General features: G+C 34.8%; 1 protein-coding gene across 3 annotated transcripts in view; it reads right to left on the minus strand.

Moving 5' to 3' along the window:
• LOC142337418 (putative neural-cadherin 2) overlaps positions 1–19,769 on the minus strand; it is a 289,747-nt gene that overhangs the window by 88,098 nt on the left and 181,880 nt on the right. For 2 of the 3 annotated variants that reach the window (XM_075386622.1, XM_075386621.1), the window contains exons 20-24: positions 16,222–16,263; positions 6,160–6,373; positions 5,217–5,365; positions 3,569–3,804; positions 2,346–2,573 (exon numbers count right to left, since the gene is read on the minus strand). In XM_075386622.1, coding sequence (XP_075242737.1) covers positions 2,346–2,573; positions 3,569–3,804; positions 5,217–5,365; positions 6,160–6,373; positions 16,222–16,263 — 869 coding nt within the window. The remainder of the gene's footprint in view (positions 1–2,345; positions 2,574–3,568; positions 3,805–5,216; positions 5,366–6,159; positions 6,374–16,221; positions 16,264–19,769) is intronic. The other variant, XM_075386623.1, reaches the window with a different exon arrangement.

Consider the following 19,769-nt stretch of genomic DNA (forward strand, 5'->3'; position numbering starts at 1 on the left):
TCAAATAGCGGGCATCTAAAATTGGGCTTTACGGGTTTATCCCGTTTCTACTTCTGACTTCAAATTTTTATACTGACTCTGTTCATTTTGAATTGCTTTGCTCAGCAACTGATGTTCAAAATCACTTTTAGCAGAATGAGAGAAGAGAGAAACTAGCCTAGAGAAGTCAAAAAGAATCACGCAAAATGTTGAAAAAGCGGCAAAATGAGGTAAAGCGAAACATTTTTTTATTCGACGAAGTAAAAAAAACATAGCAGGTTAAGTCCTGAAATACAATTCAAAAAAATGAATGAAAAACTCAGACATACTCTAACTGACCAGCAGATCAATTGAACAATGTCAGCCAGAACACAAACAAGACCATCTCATAAAACTGAGAAACTAGAAAAATCAAACTTAAACAAAAATATACTAACTGTCAAAAACTCTTGAAGCTGTTAAGAACCAATTTTTGTTTCTGAAATAGGTTCAGTTTTATATCAGACTGAGAAATATTAAATAAGTATTATATTATTATAGTATTACAGTATTATAGAAGACCTGAAAAATATTCATTGGCTCTTGAAGATCGATTAACTCGAAAAGGACCAAAAAATTAAAAGAAATCATTTGCAAATTAAAAGTAAATGTTGCTGAAAATCGTGACATAAATATCTCCAGAATCTTTTCTGTGACTCTAGAGGCTATCCAGAAACCCAATTCCAAACTTTAAAATACTCATTGGCTCATAAATCGATAGACAATAATTTTTAAAATTTCAAACTTCAAAAAATAGAAATTCGTTCTATTAAAATGTTGACAGCAAATCAATTGCCCCCTAGCAACTATTTAACCCTGGATAAAGTTACCCTACTATCAAACCCTGGATGAAGTTACCTGGCTACTGAGGCAAGAAAAAGTAAATGAAATACAAATATTTTGAAACAACTTGAAAAAAATTGCAAATTTTATCAAACTTCTAAAAGTCGAAAGGTTAAATTGTTGAAAGCAAATCCATTGAAAATAAAAACCATGCAGTAACTTTTTATTAAAACGTGGAATATGTTTTCTCGCACTTGAGAATTGACGAATATCAAAAACTGGCAAAAACTTTATAGAAAACCTTAAGAAAATTGCAGATTTTATCGAAAAAATTATAAAATTCGAGACATTGAAATCTTAAAAACCATTCAATTGTTACTACAAACTATGCAGTGCCCTATTAACAAACCTCAAAAATGATTGCCTGAATCCTGAAGCTGGAAAAACTGAAAAATAACGGAAATTTTCAATAACCTGAAAAAAATGCGAACTTTGTCAAAAAAATTGCTAAAATTTGTAATATTCAAAAGTTGAAACCTATTCCAAGCCCACTGAAAAAATTTCAGTAGCTTATTGTCCAACCTCTGATGAGGTTTTCTTGCCCCTAGGACTCAAACAACTCGAATAATGACAATAAATGTCAAAAAATATGAAAAAAAATTGCAAATTTTGTCAAAAAATGCTTAAATTCATGATCGCAAAAAGTTGAAAACCATTCCATTACCACTACAAAAATGCAGTAATCTATCATCAAACAATTTATTAAACCTAAGAGGAGATTTCTTGACAAATAGGGCTAAAAATACTCCAATATTGACAAAAATTTTCAAAAAACCTGAAAAAACTTGCAAAAAAAAGTATCATTTTGCGTGTTTGTGTTTGTAGTACCAAAACATATAGCTCAGAAAATGGTCATAACAAGCAATTTTGTCTCGCAAAAAGCCTTCATCAAATTAAAAAAAAACTCAGCCTAAGACTAATCAAACAAAAAACAAAAAAATCACAAAAAACATGAAAAATTGCACAATTTTGAGCCCAAAAATTACTAAAAACGACCTTTTAACCTTCAATTAAGGCCATCTCAGCAGCTGCACCACTAAAAGCACTTGAAGGACTACTAAAGCCCACTTTGGGCCTCTAATGAAACTTAATGCCCGCTGGGCTTTACCTGTTTATCCCGTTTTGAAAGATCAAAGTCATTGAAAAATGTGTGAACACATCTTAAAAAAAAAACAGCGTACCAATACAATTCAAATTCTTTGAATTGTAAAAAATAGGAGCGCTATAATTGCCGGCTAAGAAGATGAGGGCGGCTATATAAAAACAAGAGAAGGCCAATAATAGCCTCAGCTATCGCTTTGCGGCTATTAAACAACACTTTGCAGAAATTCAGCCTGTTGAAGGAGGCTGAAAATTATCTATTGAGTAACGCCCCAAAAAAAATCCTCACTTTTTGGTGCCATCAGTATCATTAGCGAAACTATGCAACCAAATTATATAAGTTTTTGCTTTACGAACAAATTGTCATAATTTGGCGCTATTACCGGGATTGGTTTCGGTGACCCGCACGTCCACTACAAAGTCACCCTGTGTCAGACCACGAAATATTGTCAGAGCTCCATTATTGTCACCAACAAGGAACCGGCTTGTGGTGTCACTCGATGTGGACGTCATGAGAAACGTCTTGCCGCTCGAGGTGCAACAGTCTGCATCTGTCACTTGTACGGGATCTGAGAGGTCAGCTTGAACTGCTGTCTCGTGTATATCGTCGACTATAAAAAAGATGACAGTTCGCGGACAGTAACGTAATCGCAGTACAATCTGCTTATCCAATAAATTATTCAATAATTTTCATTTCATCTAGGATCTTTGATAACGTAGCCGGGTGTAAGCCTCTAAAAAGACAACTTTGATTGGTAAAAACTATAAAAGGTATCAATGACTCTACATTATATCTGTGATCTCCGTTATCGCTTAACGGGATTATTCTTACATCTTTTTAAAAATGATGAATCACTTAAATTGTTAGTATCTTTCTCATATATTGTCATATAAATTTATCATAAGCTCCTGGTCAATTTCTGAGATACTCTTGAGTATAACTCAGCTGGACTTCAATTAGAACAACTTCCAATTTCATATATAAGTATTTCCCTCGGACTTCTGATACAAAGAGGCAACAAGCAACAAAACACTAGCTATAATGCATATGCTTCCTCTGAATCACCGTTTTATATAATCAAATCGAGGAAAGGTAGAAATTCAGAAATTGACGTCTGCAAATCCAATAACTAGCTCCGTGCGGCAACTTGCAGATCAATTTAAAAAAGTGTAATGAATAAATGATAGGTTTAAATGAATCAATATTTCGACTTCCACGCAGATTACGTCCAAATTTTCTCATTGGTCTTCGATGGGCGGGGGATCCTTTTCCTGTTTATTTTAGATCTCTCACTCTTTGTGTGAAACACAGACGGTCTCGATTGTCTAGGCAATTGTGCTCTCCCATTGGGTCACAGATCTTTGACAAGAAGCTCCTCTATAATTCGGCAAGATTTCAAACTTGAACGTTCTGATTGGGTGAATGACATTAGGAAAAAAATTCAGCGCATTAGCACATTTCCAAGTTACTCCAATGAAATGGGTTCATATTTTTCCTTCTCAGGTTCATACACCCACTTGGAAAAAGACATAGAACTGCAGCTAATTGACTCTAACACGAATTTCCGTACGGTACAGTTAGTGCAGATTTTTTTGAGAATTTTACCATCTAAATAGAAGACATCGACCAGAGAAACTCCTCCATCAGATTGAGAGTTGTCGTTGATGTCGCTAACTCGGATGTACACAGTGTGGTTACAGCAGTTGTCTTCATCATCGCACACTTCAAACACCGCCTGGTAAAATTCTTTCGTTTCTCTATCAAGAATGACCCCCTCTTTCTTTATCAGTTGAAATACTTCGTTAAACTCGAACACATCTTCGTCCAGAGACCACACTTTTCTAAAAAGGGGAATCCTGTGAAGTAGGTTTCAGGTCTGCAAAATTTGTATGTTAAATATTGAATTGAAAGGTTTGGTTTTCTTGCCGAGATATTGTAATTCAAATAATTGTTTTTGAATGCGACTTGCCTTGCAAGAAAATCACACTAACAGTAATATAATACATTATTTTAGAGTGCAGATCGTTGAGGCTATTGCGGCTATTTTCTGGCAATCTGCCAGCTATGTTATATATATATATATATATATATATATATATATATCTGCAATCTAAAAAAAAACTGTGAAAAAAACAGACCAAAAATTGCTCGTCTGATTAAAGTCTGAGATGTTATATTATGGTTAAGAATCTGTATAAGTTATTGCTGCCTCTATTAGCTGCTTATAACCTTCAAATAGAGTGACACACACACACTCAATTGACCTTATATCCTTGAATTTAAGTTAAGAAAAGTCAATTTCAGAGTGAGGAAGTCATTTTTGAGAGTGAGGTAATTCACGTGCGACCAAAAACTTTTTCATGCAAACGAACAAAAAACATAGCCGGTAGAATACCGGAAACGACTCGAATCGTCGTGCATTATCATCTCTAACCTAACCTTACCAAAATCAGAACATCAAAATAGACAAGAGAAAAAAACAAAAGTAGCCCAACAAACCGCATTAAAGTGTTTTAAAAATGCCGACAATTTTTTAGGTGCGGGGGGAGCTAGGTGGGGTGGGTGGGTAGATAGGTTGGGGAGCAGGGGGGGGGGGTAGCTAGGTAAAGGGAGCGGGTAGGGGTACGTGGGGGGTAAGTTGGGGGGGGGGGGTAGGTAGGTGTTTGGGGGGGGGGTAGATAGGTGGCGGGGGGTTTGTGCGGTGTAGTTTAGATACTTAGGGGCGACTTATAATGGAACAAAAAATCTCAAAATGACCTCTTTACCTTGAACATTACCAGCAGTTCCTAATTACTATACATTACAAACGAAGCTACTGTTAAAGTCCAATGTTCGAAAACAGAAGTCAACAATCAAAAACGGAGGTGAATTCTCGAACAGAAAGAAGTCAAAATTCAAGTCATGAACAAATTTGCTTTCTGCTAAAAATAAAACCTGTAGAATCTCAATACTCCTCTTCAAGTCGTAAAAACTCAGTTGCAATTGCATGAACGAAAACCCCACTAAATTCTCTCTCAGCTTTTGACTTTTGTTCCGCAAATTGACTTAGCTTCTTCTCACGTGCGTCATTTGACTTCCTCTATGAACACATCCTCTAATATAGAAATATATCACCATTCCTCCTCTTCGGGTCGTAAAAAGACAGCGCCTCACTACAATTCAAAATCTCTAAATTGTAAAAAAAAAACCAAGAGAAAGCCAATAATAGCACCAACTATCGTGTTGCGGCTATCAATAAAAATAAAACGCGTACCTGATGGATGGGTTGCCGTTAGTGTCAGCAGAGTTCTCCTGATCGAAGTCAATGAAAGTGGCGTCCCAAACCTCAGGGTCACTAGTTCCCTCTACTACAGTCATCACTGGATGGGGTTGGAATACTGGGCATTTATTGTCTATATTTAGCTGAAACGATGAAGGAGATCGGTAAACTAATGTTTGAGAAGTTCCCAACTACAGTACATCATTCGTTGAGAAAATTTCAGGAGCGCGACGCCTTCATGAGTAATGACAACGTTTGTTGTTCCCATCATTGGACAATTAATAACTGGTTGCTGAAATTGTTGATACTTGGTATTATTTCAATCCCTTGAATACTCGACGACAATTAATGGAAAGGTTAAAATAATTGAAGGCTGGCTAAATAAAAGGCTTAGAGCCCACATTCTACTGTGAAGATACAAGAAAACAACAATGTTAATACCACTACTTCGTCATATATGATTGATAAAATTTATTTGCTGAATTTTCCATCACATTTGTCAACAATTTTCTGTGCAGTGAATTTTATAATTCACAGTAACAGAACTTTTTCCCCGATAGTAGTTTTTAAAATTCATTTTGGCATAAACCCAGAAATGCTTTATTTGTAGTTGTTAAGTTGAAATGATTAAAAGATCGCGACAAAATGAATGTATGTTGAAAAAATTAAGTGCGCACAACTTGCTTCCCTAGTCATAAACATTCTTACAAGATAGCCACCTCTCTCGTAAGAGCTTTGGAAGCTGACCATCCGAAATGCAAGAGTCTTGTAAGATAATCGACCATCTTACAAGACACTTGCAAGATAACCTTCTTACAAGAACCATCGGAAACAGTCTTAGCTGCTGCCTTAGCTCTTTAGCTTCTGTCTAATTCGAAATCCTTGTCAGCATTTTGGCAAAAAGCAGATAAGAAATGCAGCTGATTGCAAATCGTACCGTTTCAATTGGGATATCAATGCAGTCTGAGAGAATCGGTTTGTAGCTTTCCTGTGGGTTATCTTCAGCGCACACTTGCAGAGAGAATTGCTGTTCCGTCGCTATTTCGTGATCCAGAGGCTCAATTTGGTACACGTTTGCCTTGCTACCATCACCGGGATCTTGTTCCACTCGGAAACGAATTCGAGGGTCAGAACCCCAAAAAATATACCAGCTGAAACACAAGAAGAGTTATATATTTTCAATCATAAATGTAAACTCATTAAACCATTACCGAAGCATTATATAAATGTGCAATATAGAAAGTAAGTATCTGAAACATCCATATGCCTAACTATTAATAGAATACCAGCTCTGTTCTTTAAGAGAAACTTCTTCAGATATTCTAGAGCGTTTTGCCTTCATCTATTTAGGAATAGCTTGCAATTAATTAAGAAATTATCAGCAATAAGCCGTCTCAACCGGCCCAAATGAATCAAATGTAAGACGTGAAATGATGGGCCGGAAAAATTTTTTGTGTTTGCTAAGCGCATACATATTTTCAATTGCTAAGCAATAGATCGGCTGCACATAGAAAGACTTGACATGCTTGACTCTGGAAAAAATTATAATCAATTGTCAAAGCAAAAAAACTGATCGATGTATCATTTTTTTTTTAAAAAAAGTTGAAATAATTACAAAATCATTTTTTTGCAAAAAAATTAACAGGGGCTCCAAATTACTTTGGGAGCTTCTAAGATCCCACAGGAGGGATGAACATTTTTTTAAGATCAAACAAGATTCTTGCAAAAAAAGGGTTACCTAGAAAGATCTTGAAATATGGTTGTCTTGTAAGACAAACACGTATCTCGTAAGACAATTTCATAAACATTAGTCAAAGCATATAAAAAATAGCATTAACGAAGCAGCTAAATTAGTTCGAGGAGCGGTGGTGCGTTTACGCGGGCACAAAATCAATGCACTTTTAAAATTTTAGCTAGTCACGAAAAAAAATTCTATGATACAAAACACTCACTTCCCAATAAAAAAGCGTTTCTTTTGTAGAGGTAGCCACAACGTATCCACAAGAAAAAACGTGCGATAGTTTAGGAGACCTGCAGTCTCAAAATGTCAAGGAAAAAATTATTGCGAAGAAGAGAAATATCAAACTTATCAGTTTTATCAGATGTCAAATTTTGATTGAGATTTTGTATACTATATTTGATTAATCCATTATTTGCGTTCAATAAACTTGATTCAGAGTGAGTAATCCGTAGTTGAATATAACCTTCAACTGAATTCCGCATAAGCAGAAGTAATTTTTAAAGTGAAAAAAGACAATTTGGTTAAAAAAGTCATCAGTGACCAAAAATTTATTCACGTACTTGAACAACAAATATCGCCATAGCAAGAGTAAACAAAACAAAGTCACACGCAACTGGGTCAACATTGCATGGGCGAATGAAAAAACCAGATTTGAAGTGAGAGTTATTAACCAAAACAAGGACACAAAAAACATAGCAGGACAAGTCCTTAATTACAATACACAACAATGAAATAACTAAGGAGCTGTCCATCAACATGTTTCCAGTGATCTCAAACTATCTTATTCAAAAAAACAGTGCCAAAAATAAATTAAAATTATAAAAAATTATTATATCAAAATGAGTACACAATACAAAATACTTCAGGAAATCAATAGACTGAAAAATGGGCAAACAGAAATTTAGGAAAAATCAGATTGCTTTTGAAAATTAGTGGACTCAAAGTAATAAACACTAAATTACATACTAGCATCCTGAATAGCTGCATAACTTACAACTTTTGAAATCAACCATTAGAAGTCACGATAGACAAAAAGAGTGCCAAAGGAAGGCAAGACTCAAATCTTTACCAAAAACCCGTTAAAAACACATGGTACCTAAGTATAAAAAAACTGCAAGTTCGAATCGATAAAGCGACGAAAATGTGGCAGAACTGAACGGCCACTGAGATAAGATCCGTTTTCTAGAGAAAGCCACAAAACCACAAGAAATGCAACAAAAATGGTCGACTCATATATCCACTAATATTTTTTGAAAGGAAATAGCTGAAAGTGATAAAAGTGACTGCTGTGAATTTAAATCATTAATCGGATTTATTTATGCCTCACAGCAAACCAAAGACAACTGTCAAAAAGGAAAAAAAATATATAATACAAAGAACGCCAAAACTCAAATATTCGCTAATATTTTAAAAAATGGGTTTCATTGTCAAAGAAAGCATGAAATATGATACGAAACAATCTATTCAATGTTTCAGATTTAACTAGCTGCCGAAGATTAATTCAAAAACGATCAGATTGATCCGATGATTAATTAAAGCGACATGACAACAAAAAGTACAAAAAATACACGCAGTATGGAAAATTTTTCAGTTTTTGTAACAATTTTTCTCCCGAAGTGTGCAAAGGTGGTTAAAAAATTTAAACAATGAACTCAAACAATTATTGATTGCTTCATTAGCAAACGATGAGAACTGTCATTAATGAGATTAAGTGATAACACCACAAAAGAACTTCAAAATTACTCAAGACTAAAAAAACTCACTTATATTTTTTTGAAAACAGGTGAATAAGTGGTTGAAACCTTTAAATATTAATTGCAACTATTTCATAGCTTCTTTAATGCCGCATTTAAAAGCCAATGAGACAAGTCATTAATAAAACTAAGAACCAGCAGAAGCAAACTACGAAAATAGTTTTTAAAAAATGACCGATATTTTCATAAGAAACAGTGCCTAATTCACATAAACCACTGACTACCCTTTGATGATTTCACAAAACTGAACTATGTATTATTAAAACACATTTGTGAACTGTTAAAAACAATTGTTTAAAAATCGAGAGAAAAACAGCAAAAAAGAAGTAAAATTGTCTCAGTGAAAAGAATGCTTCTGAAAAACAAAAACATCAAATACTAACTTCTCACGCCACTTATAAGGCAGTTTGAAAACAATCACATTTCAAACATTCTCAATTTTTTGCTCCATTTACGACTCTAACATAAATAAAATCTCCACTCTAATTTGACTTCTCAAAGACGTAAAAACGTCAAAAAACTGAACAGATCTAAAAAAAGACAGCTCAAGTAAAAGTCAAGAGAGTGCAATTTATAGCTCTGCTCGGCTATCAAATCTATATACAGTATCAAATATATATATATATATATATATATATATATATATATATATACATTTTTTATCAATAAGTCCATAAGCAAATTTATTTAGAGGTTTATAACTTGATGAATGTTTCAAGGACAGCAAATTTGAAAAAAGTCACGTTGAAACATAGCCGGCAGATTGCCGGAATAGCTGCGAAAGAATGGACCTGCGTGTCATTAATAGAAATAGAAACAGTTTCAGATCTTAATTGAAAAAAAAAATCGACGCCGCTCAATAAACTAGGCTAAAAAACATTCAGCGATAAATTAACAAAACTTGTTAAAATTCATTCCAAAGAAGCTTCTTATTAGGGACCTTTACTGCACATAGGAGTTTCTTTGACCTTAAACAAATTCCAATTAAACTTAAGTTTTAAAGTGCAAAAGTCATTTTATTGAAGGAGCTAAGTCACGTATGATCAAAGTCTAATCACGCAAATAACCTTCAAATATTTGCTTAAGCGAGTGAGAAATGACGGCACGCGCGCAAATGCCATTAGTGAGAGGAAAAGTCATTTAGAAAATTTGTCTTTTTCAGCTTTGCTGTGTGAACAAATGTAAAACAAAAAAAGAGCGTCAGACGACGAAACAAAAAAACATAGCAGGACAAGTCCTGACGTACAATTCAAAGAATTTTCATTAACCACAAAAAATACTACACCTAGAACAGACTATGAGTGAATTGGGAAAACTATTTCTAAAAACTCAGATCAGAAAATTTAAAAAAAAAAACAGAAAATCAATGTCAAAATGCCGCATGTGAACAAAAAAAACCACTAGCGGGAAATGAAAATTTAATTCAATCAGAAAACTAGGCCTAGAATGAGCTGTGAATGGAATGGGAAAACCATTTAGAAAAAAATCCGATCCAAAAATTCGAAAAAACAGTAAAAATCAGAGTGAAATTGCCGCATGTGAACAAAAAACCACTACCGAGAAACCGAATTTTTGTTCAAACACCGTTTTCTCACTCTACTTTAAAATTAGAGCGAAAAAAATTTAGGCCGCAAAACCACTCCCTTTTTCGCTCAATTTCCTGTTTCGGCGTGACCAAAATCACTACTCCAATTTGACTTCAAAAATCAAAATGTGTGAACAGATCTTAAAAAAAAGACAGCGCCCCAATACAATTCAAATTCTTTGAATTGTAAAAAACCAAGAACACCGCAATATAGCTACGCTCAGCTTACAGCTTCGCAGCTATAATGAAAAACATAAGCATATTATTAAATTATAATTCCTTTTTTCAGTTCAATTTTCACAGATTTACAGCTTTTTCTCGGACTAATTCAAACGAAAAATAATAAGGCGCTGCCTGAAGCTATACTCCAATTTTTGATTGTTTTTCCTGTTTTTATTTTTTTACTGCTTGGATCACACTGCGAAATTGATTTTCTCGCATCTTGTATTGGTCGTACCGTAATCAACGTTCTTTTGATGATTCTGACTGCATTCTTCTCTATCAGAGGACAATATTCAGGACTCAATATTCAGCAAGGAATCTATTTCCAGTAGGTTCCCAATTGGTAGGAAAGCTCAAAACAATTTGAGAAACATGAACCGATTAACCCAGAACAAATTGCTCGTGAAAGACGGGCGGGGTAGTTTAATTCAGAGGGGGCTGTAGTTAAGATAATTTTTATACGTGCAAAAAAAAAAATGTGACCAAGGAGGCATTCGAGCCCCGAACTTCTGGAGTAACTGACTGAAACATTCACCAGTTGGCTATTAGGATCTTGTATTTGCTCATCTAACAATCAATCTTCGTTTGGCGACAGACCAAATAAAAAATAATCAATATCTATAAATCAAATATTCCCTTTTCTGTACAATCCAAGACAACCGAAATATAATACTATAATCACACATAAGACAAGAATATAACATTTTTTAACATAGCTGACAGATTGCCATAAATAGCCGCAATAGCTTTGTAGATCTGCAGTCTCAAAATGACAGTAAAAGAAACAGGCCAAAAACTTCTTTTTATTAAATAAGGAGATATTATATGTTTATAAGAATCTGTTTAATTTATTTCTGCTTCTATTGACCCTACTTTCTTGAATTAACAAAAAGAAAAGTCAATTTTAGAGTTTGGAATTCATTTTTGAGAGTGCTGTACGTCAGGGTCACGTGTGACCAAAAACCTAATCAAGAGTATGAACAAACCACTCTCCTGAGGGTGAAAAATGACGTTACGCACGCAATTCAGTTGAAATTGCATGAACGAATGAATAAAAGCCTATTTGGAGTGATCGTGACGTCATATGACCGTCGTAAAGTTATTGCCGACAAAATTAAAATAACATAGCCGGTAGAATACAGGAAACGACCAGAGGGTGCATGTAGGTAGTCAGGTGGGGGGGGGGGGGGGGGTCGGTAGGTGGGGGCCTGTAGTTTAAATAAGTAAGGGTTACTTATATAGCATCAAAGAATCTCAAAAAGACCTCTTCAACTTGAATATTACCGGTAGTTCCTAATAACTATACATTACAAACGAAGCTACTATTAAAGCTCAATGTTCGAAAACAGAAATCAATAATCAAAAACAGGTAATGTGCGAAACAAAAGAAATCAAAATTCAAGTCATGAACTAACTTGCTCTAGCTAAAAAACGTAGCCTGTAGAATACCGGGAACGACTCGAAGAATCGTGGAATAAAAACTCTTATCTAACTCTACATATTTAAGAAATATGAAAAAAGAACTAAATAAGCAATATAGTGAGAAAAAGATCAACTTTTAGCGTGAAGTGCGGGTAGGCAGGGAAGAATGGTAGTTGGGGTGGGGGTAGGTGTGAAGGTCTCGATGGGGGTAGGGGTAAGTTAGATAGGTTGGAAGGACTTATGTGGGATCAAAAACTCCCGAAATGACCTTTTCACCTTGAATATTACCATCAGTTCTTAATTACTATACATTACAAACTAAGCTATTTTTAAAATCTATTGTTCGAAAGTAGAAGTCGACGTTCTAAAACAGAAGTCAACGTTCGAAAACAAAAGTCAAACTTCAAGTCAGACTTCAGCTAAAAAACTGTAGAGATTCAATATTCCTCTTCGAGTCGTAAAAACCTGTAGAATACCAATACTTCTCTTCGCGCCGTAACAAAAGATTGTCAATAACAGCTATTAAACATAAAACGACAAATGCCGGAAGAATTGCTCTTGAAAGACAGGCGAGGCAGTTTAATTCAGGGGCGGTAGCCTAGATCAATTTTTCTTCATGTGTGCAAAAAACCTTTCCCCCGCAGGGATTCGAACCACTGACTTCCGGAACCGTGACCCCCAGCACTTCTAACTGATCCATCAGAACCTTTCTCTTGATATGCTGCAACCAATTTATAATAGCAACAAACTTTATTTCGGAGTGAGAGCAATAGCGATCACTCAAAAATGAAGAACGCAAGCGTGAAAAAGTCACTTGAGAAGTCAAAGAATGTTCTAGAAGAAAAGCGCAAAATTGTCCAGCGAAAACTTGCATCAAAGAGGTAGCTGCAGAATACCGGAAACAACTCGAATCGTCGTGCATTATAATCTGTAACCTAACCTTGCCAAAATCAGAACATCAAAACAGACAAGAGAAAAAAAACAAAAGTAGCCCAACAAACCACATTAAAGTGTTTTAAAAATGCCGACAATTTTTTTTGGTGCGGGGGGAGCTAGGTGGGGTGGGTGGGTAGATGGGTTGGGAAGGTGGGTAGTGCTGTGGTAGTTGGCGGGGGGGTAGGTGGGGGTAGTTAGTTGTTGGGGTAGATAGGTGGTGGGGGGGTTTGCGCGGTGTAGTTTAGATAATTAGGGCTGACTTTAAAACATCCAAAAACTCTCAAAATGACCTCTTCACCTTGAATATTACCAGCAATTCCTTATTACTATACATTACAAACGAAGTTACTGTTAAAGTCGAATGTTCGAAAACAGAAACCAACAATCAAAAACAGAGGTAAATGCTCGAACAGAATGAAGTCAAAATTTAGGTCATGAACAACTTGCTTTCTGCTAAAAAAAATATAGCAGGCCAAGTCCTGCAGTACAATTCAAAGAAATGAATGAAAAACTTCGAAGTACTTTACCTGACCAGCAGATCAATTGAACAACGCCAGCCAGCACAGAAAAGAAATGATCTCGAAAAATTGAGAAACAAACAATCTAAACAAATTAAACAAAAATGTACTCATTACAAAAACTCTTGAAGCTTTTATACCCCTAAGGCAAAATTGATCCCACTAAGCATAAATATTTTAAAAATAAATTAAAAATTAATATTTGTTTCTGAGTTTGCTCCAGTACTATCTCTGCATGACCTGAAAAAAATTCCCTTGAAGATCGATTAACTCAAAATGACCAATTTTTTTAATGAAATTAAACGTAATATTTAAAGAAACTTTTCTGAAAATCGTGATATTACTATCTTCAGAAACATTTCTGTGTCTCTAGAGGCTATCCAGTAACCCAATTCTAAGCCTTAAAAAATAAATTGGCTCAAAGATCGATAGGCAATAATCTTTAGAAAAAATTTCAGATTTCAATAAAGAGAAATTCGTTAAAAAGTTGAAAAACCCTTTAATTGCCCCCTAGCAACTATTTAATAAAATACTTTCAAACCCTGGATGAGGTTATCTGGCTATTGAAGCAAGAAAAACAGAACAAGGGCAAATATTTTGAAAAAACTTGAAAAAAATGCCAATTTTAAGAAAAAATTTCTAAATTTCGAAAGGTTGAATTGTTGAAAACAAATCCATTGAAACTAACAAACATGCAGTAGTTTTTTTATCAGACCGGGGAATAAGTTTTCTGGCACTTGAGAATGGACAAATATCAAAAATTGACAGAACTTTAGGAAACTTTAACAAAAAATTGCAGATTTTATCAAAAAAATGCTAAAGTGCGAGACATTAAAATGCTGAGAACCAATCCATTGTTAGTAGAAAATATGCAAAGCCCTATTATCAAACGATAAAGGAGATTCTCTGGCCGCTGAAGCAGAGAAAATTCGAAAAATGACAAAGTTTCAAAAAAAACTTGAAAAAGTTGAAAAAATTAGTATCATTTTGCGTGTTTGTGCTTGTAGTATCAAAACATATAGCTCATAAAATGGTCATAACAAGCAATTTTGTCTCGCAAAAGGCCTTCGTCAACTTTTAAAAACTTCAACCTGAGACTAATTAAGCAAAAAATTGCAAAAAAAAATTACGAAAAACATGAAAAAATGCACCATTTTGAGCCCAAAAACTCCAAAAAAAAGACCTTTTCACATTAAAATAAGGCTATCCCAGCAGCTGCATCACTCTAGGCAATTGAAAGACTGCTAAAACCCACTTTGGGCCTCTAATGAAACTTAATGCCCGCTGGGCTTTACCTGTTTATCCCGTTTTGAAAGATCAAAGTCATTGAAAAATGTGTGAACACATCTTAAAAAAAAACACAGCGCCCCAATACAATTCAAGTTCTTTGAATTGAAAAAAAAACCAGTAGAATCTCAATACTCCTCTTCGAGTTGCAAAAAAGACACGCACGTTTACAATAATTGCTATGAACTTCATTCAAGAGCAATTAAAAAGAGTAAAATACTCCACGGATAAATATTGAAAACGTGGGATTGATCTAAAGTAAGGTTGAACCGGAGTGTTCAGATTTCAACTTAATTTTATTTAATATAAACGAGTTTTGATTCTTTTCAAACTTCATGATTGTCTGAAAAAGCTAAAAAAAGTTAACGGAAATTGTTCAAAATGGGAATGTCAACAAACGTTGCGTTTCTGGTAAGGAATCCGAATTCCGATTTCACTCTCAGTCGAACAGATCTGAAGCCGCACCAACGATTAACATGAAAGCATTCAATTTGAAACCATGGTCGCATTCCTAAGACAGGCACAAGAGAACTACCAACAATCATTTTAAAAGCTTGGTCGTTTTCACGTCCAGCTGAAAAAAAGTGAAACAGCAAACTCGTAGATGCTGTACATAATAAGTGCGCATTAGAATGCTGCTTTTTTTACGCATCCAGTTATCAATGAATGAAACGAAGCCGAAAGGCCACATTGCTAATCCAGTCATACGGAGCGTCAAAAAGAAGTTTTACTAACCTACGTGAATTTTGTGCCAATTGGTTTCCAGTTCCTTTTTGGAGGAGTACTAGACATTTATGCGTCCACTCTGTACTCTGTATATATGGATACAAAAATCACGTAAAATGTAAATAAAAAGGGTCAAGGAATAATAAGTATCCATCACCACAATCTGTTATGGGACAAAAACAGTCAACAAACAGTATGAAGCGTAAGGACATGCACTAAAGCGTGTGACTCTTGAAGCTAATTCACTATATGTTGCACCAAATGCTCAAGATATTAATTTTTATTATAATATTTTTCATTATAAATAAATTTCTCAACACACTATTATGAAATGGGAATTTATATTTGTCAGAACAAGCGTATACATAAATCATTTAGTCGTAATTGACCAAAGAAGGGAGAGGAGCGGGTTAATATATTAGATTATTTAATCAGAACATTTTTCGATAATTTTCACGCTTGCTGATTGCATGAAAAATTTTTAAAATTTACGGAAATTGTTAAGATCAAGGTGCTAACAAACGAGACAAATTTAGTAACGTGCTCGAACTTCGATTTGACTTTGAATTGAAAATAGCACTTTTCCGTTTGTGCCCTCCCCCATCACAGAGCACGTGTCATTACTTAGTAAATAATTATGTAAAAATATAGCACGTGCGTCTGAGGGTTGCAGATAATATGCACCCACTAAGTGCGGGGGGGGGGGCACAAAGTGAAAAGATCCCAAAACAACTTGGGGTCGAACTATCTATAACATGAAAACATTCAAAGCACAATCGAGCTATGCCGCATTGAAGTCAATACAAACCTGAACTTCTTTCGATCACCTGTAGATCGACGATTCCTGCCGCTGAAAAGTAAAGATGAAGTTAAATTGAGTTAAACATGACGGCGCTTTTGGGTCTCTGATTGTGCGGCACAGAATGCAACAAGCAACACAACACTAGCTATAATGCATATGGTTCCTCTGAATCACCGTTTTATATAATAGAGTCAGGAGGAAAGGTAGAAATTCAAAAATGGAGGTCTGCAAATCCAATAACTAGCTCCGTGCGGCAACTTGAAGATCAAATAAAAAAGGTGTAATGTATAAATGATAGGTTTAAGTGAATCAATATTTCGACTTAACGCAGATTACGTCAAAATTTTCTCATTGGTCTTCGATGGGCGGGGGATACTTTTCCTGTTTATTTTAGAACTCTCGCTCTTTAGGTATAACACAGACTTTCTCGATTGTTTAGGCAATTCTGCCCTCCCATTGGGTCACTCACAGATCTTTGACAAGAAGCTCCTCTATAATTCGGCAAGATTTCAAACTTGAACGTTCTGATTGGGTGAATGACATTAGGAAATAATCGCCGGCAGATTGCCGGAATAGCTGCGAAAGAATAGACCTGTGTGCCGTATAAGAGAGATAGAAATAGAGACAGATCTAAACTGAAAATCGACGGCGCTCAAGCTATGCAAAAACATTCAGTGATAAATTAAATAAGCTTGTTAAAATTCATTCCGCAGAAGCCTCTTATTAGGGACACTTAATGCACATATGAGCTCCTTTCACTTAAACTAATTCCAATCAAACTTAAGTTTTTAATATGCAAAAGTCATTGAGTGAGATAAGTCATGTATGATCAAAATCTAATCACGCAAATGACCTATAAACTTTTGCGAGAGAGAGAGAGAGATAGAGAGAGAGAGAGAGAGAAATTACGCTACACGCGCAAACGCCCTTAATGAGAGGAAGAAGTCATTCCGAAAATTTGACTTCAGCTTTGCTGTGTAAAGATGTGTAAAACGAAAACAGATAATGAAACAGATGAGGAAACATAAATGAAACGTCAGATGATGAAACAGAAAAACATAACAGGACAAGTCTTGCACAATTCAACGGAATTTCCAATGACTAAACAGAAACATACCCGGCAGATTGCCGGAAAATAGCCGCCGATGATTCCAATAAGCATGATTGGGATTGAAAGAATAGAAATTGAAAAAAAAAGATTTTTGTAAAAAAACAGTTTTTAAGTCCGATTTATTTTGATGGCATTTCGTAGTTGAACATACTTCTCTGTCTTAGAGAGAGGCTACAAGGGCTACTATCCATACCAATAAACATTAGAGATGATAACTAAGACTAATAGAAACGACGTCCAAATAGCGGGCATCTAAAATTGGGCTTTATGGGTTTATCCCGTTTCTATTTCTGACTTCAATTTTTTATACTGACTCTGCTCATTTTGAGCAACTTTGCTGGGCAACTGATGTTCAAAATCACTTTTAGCAGAATGAGAGAAGAGAGACACTAGCCTAGAGAAGTCAAAAAGATTTCAGGCAAAATGTTCAAAAAGCGGCAAAATGAGGTAAAGCAAAATATTTTTTGTTCGACGAAGTAAAAAACACGAGCGCTATAATAGCCGGCTGAGAAGATGAGTGCGGCTATTAAAAACCAGAATAAGAATGAACTATAATTGTATTGGGAAAATCACTTCGAGAAAAATCAGGCAAAAAATAAAAAAAAAAGTAAAAATCAGTGTCAAAATGCCGATAGTGGATCGAATTCCACAAGTAAGAAGGCAAAATGTTCTTCAAATATCTTTTCTAAATCTAGCTTAAATTTAGAGCGAAAGCAAAATTACGTCGCAAAACCTTGAGAATCATGAAAATATGTGAACAGATCTCAAAAATATCAAGCAGATCGCCGGAAAAAATCCGCCATTGATTCCCAAAACACAGATTGGCATTGAAGGAACAGAAAACCAAATATAAAAATTGCTTGTTGTACAAAAAGAATGTTACAGTGCAAACTATTTTGATTGGATTGCATAGTTGTGCACGCTTCTGCTTATTAATGAGATAATGCAGGGGCTAGAATCAATGCCATAAAGCATTCGAGATGTTAACTAAAACTAATAGAAAACAAAGTAAAAGTAGTGGGCATTGGGCTTTATGGGTTTATCCCCTTTCCATTTGGAGATCGTTTTTCGATACTACTTCTGTTTGTTTTAGATTGCTTTGCTGAGCTAATGCTGCTAAAAACAACTTTCAGCAGAATGTCCGAATGAAACTAGCCTCGAGAAGTCAAAAAGAGTTCATGCAAACTGTTGAAGCTGTGAGCTAAGGTACAGAGAGAACAAATTTTTGTTGGACAAAGTGAAAACGACATAGCAGGACAACTGAAATATAACACAAAGAAATGAATCAAAAACTTAGAACTAGTGTAGCTGCCTACCATACTAATTGAAAATTACCAGAAAAACAGATATATGTAGTAACTGAAATTCATAGAAACACAGAAATAATAATCAAAGTGTATATACCTATAGCACCAGTGTGTGTTAAAAAGTCAAAATGTTGAATTCCATGTTCAGTTAGAGCTTCTGGCCTCAAAAATTACAACACAGAAACTGTAATGTTGAAGTTGTTAGCCCATAGTCACAGCACCAAGCTAAAAAAAATATGACTGCTTGAGCTCAGAAAAAATGAAAGTGACAAAACATTCCCGAAATATCAGAAAAAAACCGAAAATCACCGCCAAATGGTCTAATTTTTCATATTTATATCTTCAAAGCCAATCACTTTCTTGCTACAATCTGCATAGCATTTAACTTGCATGCTAGCAGAGATCTTGCTGAACAAAAGACGCAAACAGAAGCAAGTACGACAGAAGCTCTAATTTGAAAAATTAAAGTTTTTCACAAAACTAAGATCTGCTCCTAAATTATGAGAATTAACACATGCAAAAACTATTTAAAAGCTTCATGGCCCCAACAGATCGAACAATTGAAAAGGTTAAAAGTTTTCCAAAAAATATGAAAAGATGCAAATTTTACTGAAAAGTGGTCAAAATATGAAGCATTTATATCTTGAAAAGTACTTTCCTGTCTTTAGAAGCCACCCAGTAAACCAGCATCAAGCTCAGAAAAGTTTAATTGGACCCTGCGATATAAAAATCTCTAAAACGACAAAAAATATGAGTAGGTAAAAAAGGCAAATATTATTGAAAAGACAAAAATTGTGACACTAAAATCTATAAAACCATTTCTTTGTCTCTCGACTCTATCTAGTAAATCATCTTCAAGATGTTAAAAAGTTCTATTGACCCTAAAAGACAAAACATGCAAAAAAGAAAAAAATTTTTAAAATTTGACAAAAAATGAGAGTACTATAGAAACACCGCTAAAGTTCTTGATACTGATATTTTCAGACCCATCCCATTTTATATAGAAACCATCAAAATTCCATCTTCAAGCTATAATAGGTGTTCATTGACTCCTGTTTCAAAGAGATCAAAAACCTCAAAAACGAAAGAAAAAAAAACGTCGAGAAAACTTGAAAAATTGCAAAAACTACTTATTT

This window comes from Convolutriloba macropyga, chromosome 4, assembly GCF_964194025.1.
Source record: "Convolutriloba macropyga chromosome 4, txConMacr16.3, whole genome shotgun sequence".
Taxonomy (NCBI): Eukaryota; Metazoa; Xenacoelomorpha; order Acoela; family Convolutidae; genus Convolutriloba; species Convolutriloba macropyga.